The 15427-nt window shown below is 38.0% G+C and overlaps 1 protein-coding gene across 6 annotated transcripts in view; it reads left to right on the top strand.

Annotated features, from left to right (window-relative positions):
• The window catches only part of CFAP70 (cilia and flagella associated protein 70), an 83750-nt gene that overhangs the window by 32069 nt on the left and 36254 nt on the right, over window positions 1–15427 (top strand). For all 6 annotated transcript variants that reach the window (XM_025284744.3, XM_025284739.3, XM_044942253.2 and 3 more), the window contains 6 exons: window positions 5884–6054; window positions 6239–6319; window positions 8635–8726; window positions 11829–11889; window positions 12210–12404; window positions 13766–13897. In XM_025284744.3, the coding sequence (XP_025140529.2) occupies window positions 5884–6054; window positions 6239–6319; window positions 8635–8726; window positions 11829–11889; window positions 12210–12404; window positions 13766–13897 (732 nt within the window). The remainder of the gene's footprint in view (window positions 1–5883; window positions 6055–6238; window positions 6320–8634; window positions 8727–11828; window positions 11890–12209; window positions 12405–13765; window positions 13898–15427) is intronic.

Here is a 15427-nt window from a genome sequence, read left to right as displayed (position 1 = left end):
AGAGAGCAGCCCCTGCGCTCCACAATTAGATAAAGCCCAGTGCAAAAGTGAAGACCCAGTGCAGCAAGAAAAAAAAAGTAATGAAGTATATATACTTAGGAAATAAAATTTTTTTAAAAGATAAACATTAATGCTTTGTAGATAATTAAATGCAAAAAAGAAAGCAAAAATTTTGCATATAGCATGCTGCTGCTGCTGCTGCTGCTAAGTCGCTTCAGTCGTGTCTGACTCTGTGCAACCCCATAGACGGCAGCCCACCAGGCTCCCTGTCCCTGGGATTCTCCAGGCAAGAGTACTGGAGTGGGGTGCCACTGCCTTCTCCAATAAAAGATTTAGATTGCCAAAAAATAAAAGTCTTCTATACATGGAAGAAACCATCACAAACCAAATTACAATGTACCTAAAAAATCAGGGAAAATGTTTGAGTATGTATCAGAATGATGACTATTATTCCTAAAATATAAACTACTTTATCCTACCAGTTATTTCAAGGTGTTTTGGGTGAATCTGAGGGAAACAGAATATCATAATCAAAAGGTTATAGGCTTTGATGTCAGGCAGTTTCTAGATTGAATTCTGGAACTTCCAGACTAGCTGCCATTTACTGACTCTGGGCAAGTGACTAAATTTCTCTCAACTTTATGCATTAGTAAAATGGAGACAGTACTTGTTTCCTATAATTGTTTTACATATTAAAAGAGATAAAATATGTAAAGCACTAGAGATACAGCTGACACACAGACATTTTTATTTATTACTTTTATTATATGCATGTGAAGAAGATTATTCAAATTATTCTTAGGAAAAACTTAAAAAACTTGAACAGATACATGTGATAGTCTGTTAAATGAAAAAGGATGTAAAACTGCATCCACTATGATCACAACTTTTTATAAATACATAATCATAATTTTTTAAATATATGAAAAATACTTGAATCACTTCTGGCTATGTCTGAGTGACAAGGCAGTCAAAGCTTTTTGTCCCCCTAGAAGCAACTATAAAGCTCAACCCATTGACAAAATGCCATTTCAGCACTCTGGAAATTGACCGAAGATATCAACAAACTGAGAAGTATTAATGCATGAAAAACTGTGGAGTTTGAGGCACTCTTGCCAACATCTGCTTCTAAACCACCTCCTCCTCCCTTTACTCTGAAAATGAAAGTCACTCAGTTGTGTCTGACTCTTTACAACCCCATGGACTGTAGCATGCCTGGCTTCCCTGTCCTTTACTCTCTCCTGGAATTTGCTCAAACTCATGTCCATTGAGTCAGTGATGCCATCCAACCATCTCACCCTCTGTCATCCCCTTCTCTTTCTGCCTTCAATCTTTCCCAGAATCAGGGTCTATTTCAATGAGTCAGCTCTTCACATCAGGTGGCCAATGTATTGGAGCTTCATCTTCAGCATCAGTCCTTACAATGAATATTCAGGGTTGATTTCCTTTGGGATTGACTGGTTTAATCTCCTTACTGTCCATGGGACTTTCAAACGTCTTCTCTAGCACCACATTTTGAAAGCATTACATAGATATAACTTATATACGATAATAGTAGCATAAAGGATGGAGAATAGAATGGAGCTGTAGTACAATAAAGTTTCTGTTTTTACAAGAATTAAGTTAGGCTCAATGTGCAATAGATTGTGATTAGTTCAGATGCATATTGTGATCTCTAAAGCAACCACTAAAAAAGTATGTGTGTAGGTACCATACACATGGGAAGATCCCCTAGAGGAGGGCATGGCAACCCACTCCAGTATTCTTGCCTGGAGAATCCCATGGACAGAGAGGAGCCTGGCAGGCTACAGTCAGTAGGGTCGCAAAGAGTTGGACATGACTGAATGACTTAGCACTCACTCACTCACCATACACATGCATAAAAGTATATATATATATATATGTATTTAATATTAAAAGAAGGCACTTAAAGGAGGAACAGAGGAGCAAAAAATACAAGATATATAGAACACAAATAGAAAAATGTCAAATATAAATGTAAATATTTTAATAACACATGTGAGTAGTCTAAACACACCAATGAAGAGAAAGAGGTTATGAGACTGGATTTTTAAAAAACGTTGGGATTTGAGAAATCAAATATATCACTTATGTGTGGAATCTAAAAAATAATACAAATGAATCTATATACAAAACATAAACATACTCAGATTTAGAAAATAAACTTATGTTTACCAAAGGGGAAAGGAAGTGAGGGGAGGGATAAATTAAGAGTATGAGATTAATAAACTACTGTACATAAAATAGATAAGCAACAAGGATTTACTTCAGAACACAAGGAATTGTTTTCAGTAACTTGTAGTAATCTATAATGTAAGATAATCTGAAAGACGTATGTAACTGAGTCACTTTTCTGTATACCTGAAACTGACAACTGTAAATCAACTATATTTCAATAGAAAATCAAGATTCAATGATATGCTACCTACAACAAATACATTTTGATTCAAAGACACATAAGTTGAAGTAAAAGGATGGAAAAGATAAACTGTGCAAATAGAAACAGAGCTAAGTGGCTATATTTATATCAGATAAAATAGACTTCAAGATGAATAATATTATTACAGATATAGCGTGGCATGTCAATTAATCAGGAAGATAAGATTTATAAATTATAGATTATTATATATAATACATGTGTAAATAATAAATGTATGTACATCTAACAACAGAACCTCATTATGCATGAAGCCAAACTCAACAGAATTAAAAGAGGTAATAGGCAATTTGGCAGTTAACATTTAGAAATTTCAATATTCTACTCTTAGTACTTGGCAGAACAACTATTTAGAAAATTTTTGTTAAACATAATTAATTTATGTTTAATAATTAATTGTTTATAATTAATAATTTAATAAACAAAATTACTTTAATATAGAAAATCTGCATTAAATATAACCATAATCTATATTAAACTTTCCATATGTGTGTATGTGTGTGTGCTCAGTCATGTCTTTGCACCCCTATGGACTGTAGCCCACCAGTCTCCTTTGTCCATGGGATTTTCCTGGCAAGGATACTGGAGTGGGTTGCCATTTCCTCTTCCAGGGGATCTTCCCAACCCAGGGATTGAACCCATATCTCCTGCACTGCAGGCAGATTCTTTACTGCTGAGTGACCTGGGATTCCCCAAATTTACCATGTGAAGTGAAGTGAAGTGAAAGTCAATCGTGTTCCGACTTTTTGCAACCCCATGATCTGTCCATGGAATTCTCTAAGCAAGAATACTGGAGTGGGTAGCCATTCCCTTCTCCTAGGGATCTTTCCAAACTTACCATACAACCCAGCAAATCATTCCTAGGAACCTACCAAGAGAACTGAAAACCTGCTTTTATGTAAAGACATGTATATGGATGTTGATAGCGTTATTCATAATAGCTAAAAAGTCACAGCAGTCCAAATGCCCACAATGAGTGAATCAATAAGCAAATTGTGGCACATCTATACTAGGGAATCAGTTCAGTTCAGTCACTCAGTCATGTCCGACTCTTTGAGACCCCATGGATTGCAGCACGACAGGCCTCCCGGTCCATCAACAACTCCTGGAGCCTACCCAAACTCACGTCCATCGAATCGGTGATGCCATCCAACCATCTCATCCTCTGTCATCCCCTTCTCCTGCCCTTGATCTTTCCCAGCATCAGGTTCTTTTCCAGTGAGTCAGCTCTTCGCATCAGGTGGCCAAAGTATTGTTGTTTCAGCTTCAGCATCAGTCCTTCCAATGAACACCCAGGACTGATCTCCCTTAAAATGGACTGGTTGGATCTCCTTGCAGTCCAAGGGACTCTCACGAGTCTTCTCTAACACCACAGTTCAAAAGCATCAATTCTTCGGCACTCAGCTTTCTGTGTAGTCCAACTCTCACATCCATACATGACTGCTGGAAAAACCATAGCCTTGACTAGACGGACCTTTGTTGACAAAGTAATGTCTCTGCTTTTTAACATGCTGTCTAGGTTGGTCATAACTTTCCTTCCAAGGAATACTAGGGAATACTATTTAACAATAAAAAGGAATGAACTACAATTAATGTAATATGCCAAAATCATTGAATTCTATTTTTCCAGAGCAAAACTGGGAGAATTCATTTCCTTGTCTCTTTTGGACTTGCTGCTGAAACAGAACCTTATTTCGCTTTTATTGATCGTCTGCTTAGATGTTGCCCAGTGAATTCCGTTTTTAATATTCATGGGCTAGCAGTCTTTAGTACCATCCCCCTAGCCTAAACAGAAAAGATACAAAATTGTAAATGCTTCATTCTGTTTCAACCAAGCAGAAAAACAGATTCTCATAGGAAGATGCTGTTTAGACCTGGAAAGCAGATTTTTTTCTCCCCCAAATCATGGAATTTTGACTGTACTTTAAATGGGTAAATTGTATGGACAACAAAACAACAAAGCTGTTTTTAAAAAGGAATGAACTACTGATACATGCTGTAACATGGATAAACCTCAAAAACATTATGCTGAGTGAAAGGAGACATAAATGACTGCATGTTGTGTAATACCTCTTACATGAAATGTTCTCTTCCAGATGTTAACATTTGGAAAAAATCTGCATCTTAGAATATATGAAATATAGCAATTATGGTAGAGGTGGCAAGATTGTGAGTAGTGTTTAGTATTCATAATTTCTCTTTAATATTGCCATACTATTTTTTAGCAGGTTTATTAAGGTATAGCTGACATATAAATTGCATATATCTAAAGTGTACAATGTAAAACTTCTAATGTAGGTTTGCATATGTGAAACTATTACCACAATCATGAAATGAAAATATCCATTATCCTCATCTGTTACCCTTCTCTCCCTCCTCTGTCCGCTCCTCCCCGCTTTTTGGGGGGAGGGGAGTCTTATTTCTTTCATTTATCATAAATTACATTTAGATTCATCCTTGTTGTTTAATTATAAAGATAATTTTAAGATTCTTTTCTAGTTATTTATCTATAGTTTGAATTTTCCCTTGCATAGTTTTACTTTAAACTTGCACTATTCTTCCAATTATAAGTGATAAGCCAGTAGTTTTTAGATAGATAATATTTCTTGTACAGAAATAAATTCTATCGCTTAAAGTTAATCTGAAACTATGTGTCAAAGTTTAAACACTTTCTGGTACCAAGTTATGAGAAACCAAAACAAGTGAGGTTGAAATTTCTCTTACTAGTTTAAAAACTAGGGTAGGCAGCTAATTTTCTACGAATGGTTTTATCAGTTCAACCCGTATGGCAAGGCAATTAAGCTTTTTTGCTTCTATTTATCTCTGATTGTACTATACCAAAATTATCTGGAAAACTAAATGATGTTAAAGAATAATGTGCTCAGAAGTTCCTCCACCCTTATACATAGTGAAATCAGAAAGAGAAAAACAATATACTGTATTAATGTGTATATATGGAATCTAGAAAAATAATATTGATGAACAGCAGAAAAGAAAAGAGACACAGATGTAGAGGATGGTCTTGTGAACACAGTGGAGGGAGAGAGTGGGACAAATGGGGACAGTAGCCTATGGGGTCGCACAGAGTCAGACACGACTGAAGTGACTTAGCAACAGCAGCAGCAGCATCAACGTATACACACGATCCGGTGTGGGAGGGATAGCTGGTGAAAAGTTGCTGTGTAGCACAGGGAGCCTAGTCTGGTGCTCTGTGATGACCTGGAGGGGTGGGATGGGGGAAAGGAAGGAGACTAAGGAAGGAAGGGGCATATATATAATTATGGCTAATTTGTGTTGTTGTATGGCAGAAACGAACACAACAGTGTAAAATTTTTAAATACTCAATAAGAACAATATAAAGTTTTTTTTTTAAGTTTGTTTCATTTGCCTGTGAGTAATTACATTTTTTGTTTGTTTCTTTTCAGACCAAGTGTTTATTTAGCTTGTTCCGGGATACTGGCCATAATTTGATTCAGAATAATAAAGTAGGAGGAATTAATTCTCCAGTGTCTAAACCAGTTGTTTCTAAGAACCTGAAAGAGGATAAAACAGTCAAAGAAAAGGATATGGAAGGAAAGCCTAGGCCTGGGGATGTGGTAGGTTGTCGAGAAGTTGATGATTTTGCTGGTTTTGTTACTTTCCAGAGGCTTGCATTGATTTCTGTTTTGATGAATTGCTTCATTTTAATCGACATTTTGGTGCAACATAATGGTCCTTGCTCCTGCTGTTGTGGAGACCATGTAAGAATTGAATTTTTGATGTGTGCTTATTTTCTTTCAGCAAGCATCTAGTATAAAATCTCAGAGCTCAGATACTCCTTTGGAAATGGAACCCTCCCTTTGCAACAATCCAGAAGGACAGGTAACTGCATGAAGAGTTAGAAAATTAAGTTTGAATCCATCAGTCCTTTACTAAACAGAATTGTATCATATAGTGGAAAATGCTCAGGAAAATTCATTTTCTGAGTAACCATCCCATATTTGCCATGACTAGCTTATGACCTTGAGTAAGGTCGTGTCTTTGTCTTGTTGAGACTCTAAAATGAGTGGATAACAGATTAATTTCAAGGTCTCTCCTAGCATTAGAAAATTATGTCTCATTAATTATGCTTATTAAGTACTATTAGGGATGTAAAGATACATCATGTACAGCATTTATTCATATGCTCTCAACACTCTGGTGGGCAAAACAGACTGGTATGTAACTAACTGTGAGACAGACACTTGATGACCGCTGTAGCAGAGGCACTAACGAAAGTGCTGTGTGGGCTCAGGGGTCAGAGGAGGCGGTCTCAGAAGTCTTCAGGAAGGGGTGGCATCCAAGCTAAGTAGTGAAAGATAAAGAGAACCCTCTGCCAAATGGAGACTAAAGGAGAAGAATTTCAGGATCAGAGAATAACTTGAGTCAAGACACAAAGAAGGTAGCAGAACTCAGGGTATGTCAATTAATTCAGTGTATGATATAGAGAAATGACAACCCAGTCCAGTATTCTTGCCTGGAGAATCCCATGGACAGAGGAGCCTGGCAGGCTATAGTCCATGGGGTTGCAAGAGTCGGATATGACTTAGTGACTACACCACCACCACCATGATATAGAGAAATGAAAAGAAAGTAATGGTTCTAGAAGGAGGTGATAAAGAAGAGAGAGATTGAGTTGGGGTTTAGAAATGCTTTGAAAGGCTTGCTGAAAAGTGTGGGTTTCATTCTGTGGATGATGAGGGACTGTTAAGCCTTATCTCAGAAATGCACATTTAAGTTTTTAAGTCATGTAGAAATAATACTTCATGAGTGTGTCAGGGCAATACTCTTGCCAGGATATGGAAAAAAGAGACTGAAGCTGTGGTAGGGGATTCAGATGTCAGTGTATAGGTTTCTCTTATAGTACAGGTGAGTGTTAATGACAGTTTAATCTAGGGACAGGGTTGTAGTAAAGAAAGTAAAAAACCCAAGAGGCAAGGTATGAAATTTTAAAGCTTTGGGTGTTGAGGAATAAAAGCTAAAGCTAACTTGGGTTTCAAGCCTCACTTTCTGGAAAGATGACAGAATCATTAGAGAAAAATAAAGATAGTGGTTATTGTAGGGGAATGATAAGTTCAGTTTTGGACCTGATATATTTAGGATGCTGGCAAAAATCTAGGTAGAAATGTCCTAGGTTGAAGTTGATAGATGGTACTTAGAAGGGTGTGGGTGGGAATGTCAGAAGGTTATGATATTATTTCTGCAAGACTCCTGAAAGATGTTTGCTAAAAGATAGAATCACACTCATTTAAAAGAATTCTAAGAATGATATTGAACAAATTAAATAAGACTTCAGCTGGGGTAGATGTTTTCAAGAGTAAAATTGAAAACCTTTTTCTGCAAGAGATAACCACTGCCACTATTTTTTAAAAATATTTATTTATTTATTTGCTTATGGCTGCCCTAGGTGTTCATGGCTGCGCTTGGGGCTTTTCTCTAGTTATGGCAAACTGGGGTTTCTCTTCGTTGCAGTGTGCAGGCTTCTCCTTGCAGAGGCTTCTCTTGTTGTGTAGTAAGGGCTCTAGGCACACTGGCTCCAGTCATTGCAGTACTCTGGCTCAGTAATTATGGTGCATGGGCTTAGTTGCCCTTCTGCATGTGGGATCATTCCAGACCTGGGATCAAACCTATGTCCACTGCATTGGCAGTTGGATCCTTAACCACTGGACCACCAGGGAAGCCCCCCACCCCATTACTATCTTTCTTTCCAGTAATTTTTCTATCTAAAAAATATTTTAAGTCATAATCACACTTGCTTGCTTGCTTGCTAAATCACCTCAGTCATGTCCGACTTTGCGTGACCCCATAGACGGCAGCCCACCAAGCTCCCCCGTCCCTGGGATTCTCCAGGCAAGAACACTGGAGTGGGTTGCCATTTCCTCCTCCAATGCATGAAAGTGAAAAGTGAAAGTGAAGTCACTCAGTCGTGTCCGACCCTCAGCGACCCCATGGACTGCAGCCTTCCAGGCTCCTCCATCCATGGGATTTTCCAGGCAAGAGTACTGGAGTGAGTTGCCATTGCCTTCTCCGCATAATCACACTATATATAGTTAAATATACAATTTTCTTATTTATATTGTGAGCATTATAGTACTAAAATTTTTTCATGAATATGTATTTTCCTGGAAAGAATAAATTAGAGAAAAATGTCTTTGCAGCAATATGTAGAAGCAGGGACTTACATTGTGTTGGAGATTGAACTGGACAAAGCCTTGGTTCCGAAGAGAATGCCAGAGGAACTAGCCAGAAGGTGTGTGCCGATGGTTCTTATACCTGTTTTGCAAGACAATTTAGGTGACTTCCTTTAAAGGAAGTCGTTTTGTCCACATAAATGTAATTTTTCTTGGGTTAAGCAACAGACAGTTTTCTGGGTGTTTTTTTTTTTAATGAAGTTTTTTTCATTACTTTTGTCTTCTTTTAAAAAAAGCCATATATGCCAATTACAAAAATATTGAAAATTTCAAGATCAGCAAGAAAAAAAAAATCAACAAGAAAGTATCTAAAAATACCCAGATTTCTTTCTACTCACCCAATGATAACCATTTTTAACACCTGGGTATTTATCCTTCTGGAGTTATTGTAGGTGTCTATATTACACACACACACACACTCCTCTCATATAAATATGTGTAATTTTTTAGAACTATGCTTATGTTGTACCACAGTGCTTTGATTGTGTTGATAAGAAGTTGTCTGTTTCATCAAGGTTATCCAATTTATTGATGTATAATTATTCATGGTATCCTTTATTGTCTTTTTTATAGAGATAGATGGAGAATAATGTCTCCATATATATGAGGAATCCCTCTACATTTCCTCTCAATCCTCATGCCATTTCCCTACCAACACCCTGCACCCCAGGCCTAAGCAATCACTTATCTACTTTTTGTCTGTATAAATTTGCCAACTCTGGAACATTTCATTTAAGTGGAAGCATACAAATGTGGTCCTCGTTGGCTGGCTTCTTTCATCTAATATGATGCTGTGAAGGCTCATCCAGCATGCAGCGTGTATCACTACTTCATTTCCTTATTGTTGAATAGTACTTCATTCTATGAATGTACCACATTTGGGCAATTTACTCTTACTATAACATTCTGTAATGATTATATTAAAATGGAAATCAATTCATATAACTCCTCTCTTCAGAAGCTACCAGTGACTCCCATCATACTCTGAGTAAAAGTCAGTCTATAATGACCTACAAGGGGCTGGCTATGTACTCTGCATGTATTTTCTCCTCATTTTTTTCTGTCTAGCCAAAGTGGCCTCTTGTTATTGCTCACACATGCCAGGCATACTCTTGCAGCAAGGCCTTTACACTTGCTGCTTGCTTTTCCTGTAGTTTCCTTCACCCCAGATATCTACATGACTTGTTTCCTTACTTCTATCAGGTCATACTCAAGTATTATCATCTCAGTGAAGCTTGCCCTGGTGAAATATGCTCCCCAACTCCACCACTCCCAACCCCCAACATAATTTGTCTGCCTTCTTGCATTATTTTTTCTGTGTGGAACATATCACTAACATATTTATCTTATTTATTGTCCTTTTTTCCCCCAACTAAAATGTAAGTGCCTTGAGGGCAAGAATTTTTGTCTTTGCTTAATACTCTATCCCTGGCATCTGGAAAAGTGCCTGGTGGATAATAGGCATTCAATATATATTTTCAATGAATGAATAATATTGTCTCTGGAAAGGAAACTGAGTGGCTAAATAAGGTTGGCAGGAGACCATTTACTATATATTGGTTCATATTTCTTAAATTTTGAATCATATGGATATATTATTTAATAACATAGATAAAATTAGGAGTTATGAGCAAGGTCTACAATTACATAGAGCCTATTTTCACTTTTCTTTTCTTTTTGGCCATGCCACATAGCTTGTGAGATCTTAGTTCCCCAACCAAGGATTGAACCTGGGCCACTGCAGTGAAGAAAGCACCAAGTCTTAACCACTGGACCACCAGGGAATTCTCTCATATATAGAACCTACTAAACAAAAATTGGATTTGTGAATTTTTTGGCAAATTTCAAGACAGTATAGTATACCTAAGTAGGAATCTGAAACTATAAGAAGGAAGAACTATAATTCCATTTGTGTGTGTGCTTAGTCGCTCAGTCATGTCTGACTCTTTGCAACCCCATGGACTGTAGCCCGCTAGGCTCCTCTGTCCATGGGGATTCTCCAGGCAAGAATACTGGAATGAGTTGCCATGCCCTCTTCCAGGGGATCTTCCCAACCCAGGGATTGAACCCAGGTCTCCCACATTGCAGGTGGATTCATTACCAAGTGAGCCATCAGGGAAGCCCCTAATTTCTTTGGGGTTCTTGTAAGAACTCCTGGAAATGGAAGGTAAAAGTTTTGGTGTAAGTAGTTTAAGAGTGATAAAATGTATTTTCTTATTCACTGTAAAGTGTTTTTTTTCCACCATAAAGTTTGATGTCTTTACTGTAGCTTAATGCAGTCTTATAAATTATGACCAAGAGTATACTTTTTATCCTTATTGTTATTCAGTCACTCAGTTGTGTCTGACTTTTTACAGCCCCATGGACTGTAGCACATCAGGCTTCCCTGTCTTTCATTATCTCCCAGAGTTTGCTCAAACTCATGACCATTGAGTCGGTGATGCCATCCAACCATCTCATCCTCTGTTGCTGCCTTCTCCTCCTGCCTTCAATCTTTTCCAGCATCAGGGTCTTTTCAAATGAGTCAGTTCTTCACATCAGGTGGTCAATGTATTAGAGCTTCAGCTTTAGCATCAGTCCTTCCAAAGAATATTTAGGGTTGATTTCTTTTAGGATTGACTGATTTGATCTCCTTGCAGTCCAACAGACTCTCAAGAGTCCTCTCCAGCACCACAGTTCGAAAGCATCAATTTTTCCTACTGGAGAGGAAAGGAAAGCTTTCACTTGCTTGTACCATTTATATTTCCAAAGCTTTGTGCTTTCAGACTCTACCAAAAGTCATAACAGCTACTCTTAGTGGCTACATAAAGCTACTAAAGTCGAAACACCCATTTCCTTCTAATGCCTGAGTCATGTAGCTTCTTGCGTACAAGAGGTTTTAAAAAAACAAATAAGGGTAAAGCCTGGGCTCAAATTAGCCAGAAGTGCAACTTAGCTACTTTCCAGGTAGCTATTTAGTGGCTTCTTATCTTCCTTCCTAATTCACAGTTATATGCTGTTCTGAAATTCACATCTAGGTTCTTACATGAGATAATAGCATAGTGGTCGAATGTGATGGGCGACTGACCTTTGATATCCCTCACCCAGACCTTTGGCACTGGGAAATAAAAGAACATACATCTGGATATAAGAAAGTTTGTGTGGTTTTTTTTCTGATACAGGGTCAAGGAAATGATTCCTCCAAGGCCACCTCTTACCCGTAGGACAGGAGGAGCTCAGAAGGTAAGTGCCAAAGCCAAGGTGAAACTCTGAGATATTGAGTGCACCCACTTGAAAATAGAGCTTGGGCTCTTCGGTATGTTTTCCAGAAGGGGTGAGAAATTGTAGCTTCACATAATTTCCCTCATGCTTCTATCTGACCAGTGGCATTCAATGAATAGCATACAGTGTTTAATCTTTGGCTGATGGTTTCTGAGATGGGAAGAAAAGGGCAATTTATACCTAAAGTATTATTGAATGTAAAACCCAGTCCAGTTTCAGACTTTCATTCCATGTCTTGACCTCTTTGAGGCCCCTGTACCAGACATTTTGTATTTTTCTAGGCGGTGAGTGACTACCACATGCAGATCAAGAACATTTCTAGAGCCATTCTGAATGAATATCACAATATGTTTGGGAAACAAGTAGTCAAGACTGGTAATGATATAGACAGTGAAACCCTGGAGGAGCAGAAGTGCCAGCTCAGCTATGAACTTAATTGCTCTGGAAAATACTTTGCTTTTAAAGAACAACTCAAGGTAAATATTAATTTATTAAACCGTTGATTTTTATGAAGCATCTTATCTGCATATGTAGTTATCATTTCTTTTCCAGTGATGTTCAGCTATGCTCTACCTTTCTTGCTACTGGTGCAAAGACCTATGTCCTCTATGATGGAATGTCTAGAGACATTCTTCCACTCCTGTATAGTCTTGGTATGGTTCAGTATCCATACTGAGTGTAAGCTTGTAATAAACTAATTCCTCATTTGAAGTTAGGCCAGATTTGGGGCGAGATTTCGTGTAGCACTAGCAGGCCGACACTCTGTACCTGGTGTTGATTCCATGACAGTTTTCTGTTTCCCATTGCAAACCTTTTCCTAGCCCATAGAATCACTAAGATTTGAGAAATATTTACTTAACAATAATTTCCCAAATAATAATGGCTAACATTTATTGAGTATTTGTTGTATACAGACAAATTTTTAAATACTCCATATTTTACTAATTTAATCCTCACAACAACTATAAGAGAAAGGTACTCCTCATTTTATAGATAGAGAATTGCAGTATTTAGTTGGTTAAATAATTTGCCTAAGATTACAGAGCTAGTAAAGGTCAAATATGGGATGTACATTCAGGCAATCTGGCTCCAGACTCAACATTCTTATTTGCTACACTGCAGTGCCTCTCTATGTACAATTACTACATGCCCTAAACTGTACCAAACAGATACAAAGAAAGTATGTGGAAATAATAAAGTGAAAAGCAATGGATACCCATGGAGACAAGAGGCCATTCTCAGGTAGCATAGGCAGATCTCAGTTTGATTCCTGGTTCTACTATTACTAGCTGGATGATCTTCTTCCCCTGTTATTTCTCTTTGGCCTCTCAATCCTCTTTTGAAGTAAGATAGGAATACCAGAAGTACATATCCATGTAATAAATGAGGAAACTGAAATACCAAGTGTAAAATAATTTATGAGGTTGTACAGTGGCAGGATTATAACCAGGATTACATTGTTCAGTCTCTCAAAACAGGCCTTTCTCCTTTTCTCCCTTGAATCATGTTGCCACTATGAGAAACATGATGCATAAACATAATGCTAAGGTTTTCTTTGGCTTTATGACTCTCTTTGCAAAGTGTGAATACTGTATTGACCATATTGATGATGATGGTAATGTCAAGAAAAGAATGATGTCATGAAGACAAACTTGGATGTCATGCAAAGTATGTTGATTGGGGGAAAATCAGAGAGCCAACAGTCTAGCAGTCACCGAGGAAAATCAGTTCACCTTCTGGATTTCTGATGGGCCTTAGATCAGAAGCTCAAGGGAGGTCTGTGCTGTTAGCATGCTGCTGAACTGTGTTATCAGATGGTGATGCGTGTCTCTTGCAGCATGCTGTGGTAAAGATTGTGAGAGAGAAGTACTTGAAGACAACATCATTTGAAAGCCAAGAGGAGCTGCAGAAATTTATCAGTGAGCTGTATGTTTTCTTGGTGGATCAGATGCATGTGGCCTTAAACCAGGTAGGTGCCTTAGAACTAAGCACTCTTCCTTTTCTCTGTAAGTCATCAGGGTCTCCTCTAAATAATTCCTTTCTTCTTGCCTCTTTTCTTCCTTAACTCCACAGACATATATTGGGGTAGCTGCTCTGTGCTAGGCATTGAAAACACAAAGATGAATGAGAAACTGCCTAACTTATAAGACTAATTTTTGGAAAAATAAGGGGGTATCCTCTTATATGCAAACTCAAAAACTACAGAATGATCTCTCTTCATTTCCAAGGCAAACCATTCAATATCATGGTAATCCAACTCTATGCCCCGACCAGTAACACTGAAGAAGCTGAAGGTGAACAGTTCTATGAACTGCAAAGGGAGTAGATCTGATAGAGTGCCTGATGAACTATGGATGGAGGTTCATGACATTGTACAGGAGACAGGGAGCAAGACCATCCCGAAGAAAAAGAAATGAAAAAAGGAAAATGGCTGTCTGAGGAGGCCTTAAAAATAGCTGTGAGAAGAAGAGAAGTGAAAAGCAAAGGAGAAAAGGAACGATATATCCATAGTTCATCAGGCACTCTATCAGATCTAGTCCCTTATATCTATTTCTCACTTCTGCTGTATAGTCATAATGGATTTGATTTAGGTCATACATGATGGTCTAGTGGTTTTCCCCACTTTCTTTAATTTAAGTCTGAATTTGGCAATAAGGAGTTCATGATCTGGGCCACAGTCAGCTCCCGGTCTTGTTCTTTCTGACTGTATAGAGCTTCTCCATCTTTGGCTGCAAAGAATATAATCAATCTGATTTCAATATTGACCATCTGCTGATGTCCATGTGTAGAGTCTTCTCTTGTGTTGTTGGAAGAGGGTGTTTGCTATGACCAGTGTGTTCTCTTGGTAGAACTCTATTAGCCTTTGCCCTGCTTCATTCTGTGCTCCAAGGCCAAATTTGCCTATTACTCCAGGTGTTTCTTGACTTCCTGCTTTTGCATTCCAGTCCCCTATAATGAAAAGGATATCTTTTTTGGGTGTTAGTTCTAGAAGGTCTTGTAGGTGTTCATAGAACTGTTCACATTCCTTAGTAACTCTCCTTGTTAAAGTCAATGATAGAAGTTTTATTTCTGGTTAAGAAATCGGGGGAGGGGGTCTTCCCTGCCCCTAGCCTCTGACCCAAGAGATTGCTTATTATACCAGACCTCCTTTCCTATCTGGGTATAAAGGATATGTTATTTTTCCTTCTACCTTTCTGGCTAAGTCTAAAATGTCTCCTTGGTAGAATCTGTCTATATATCCAACTGAAAATATAGATGTAGCTGCCAAAGATTTGTTTTCTCGATGTTTGAAGATTCTAACTAGTTCTTGCCAACCTTTTCATGTCATGACCCCTAAAAAATGATATTTTGTACACTAGAGAAAAGGAAAGAAGCTATTTGGGGTTAGAAGTGACTTAGGGATGCTGACTGCCCAGCCTTGAGGAGAGCAGTTCTGCTGTAAATAATTTTTACTCACTTCCATGAGCTCAGACTGTTGGTGTTCAGATACCTGAGATTC

This window comes from Bubalus bubalis, chromosome 4 (assembly GCF_019923935.1).
Source record: "Bubalus bubalis isolate 160015118507 breed Murrah chromosome 4, NDDB_SH_1, whole genome shotgun sequence".
In the NCBI taxonomy this organism is placed as follows: Eukaryota; Metazoa; Chordata; class Mammalia; order Artiodactyla; family Bovidae; genus Bubalus; species Bubalus bubalis.
The sequence above is the reverse complement of the archived record's forward strand: the minus strand, read 5'-3'. Positions and strand labels throughout refer to the sequence as shown.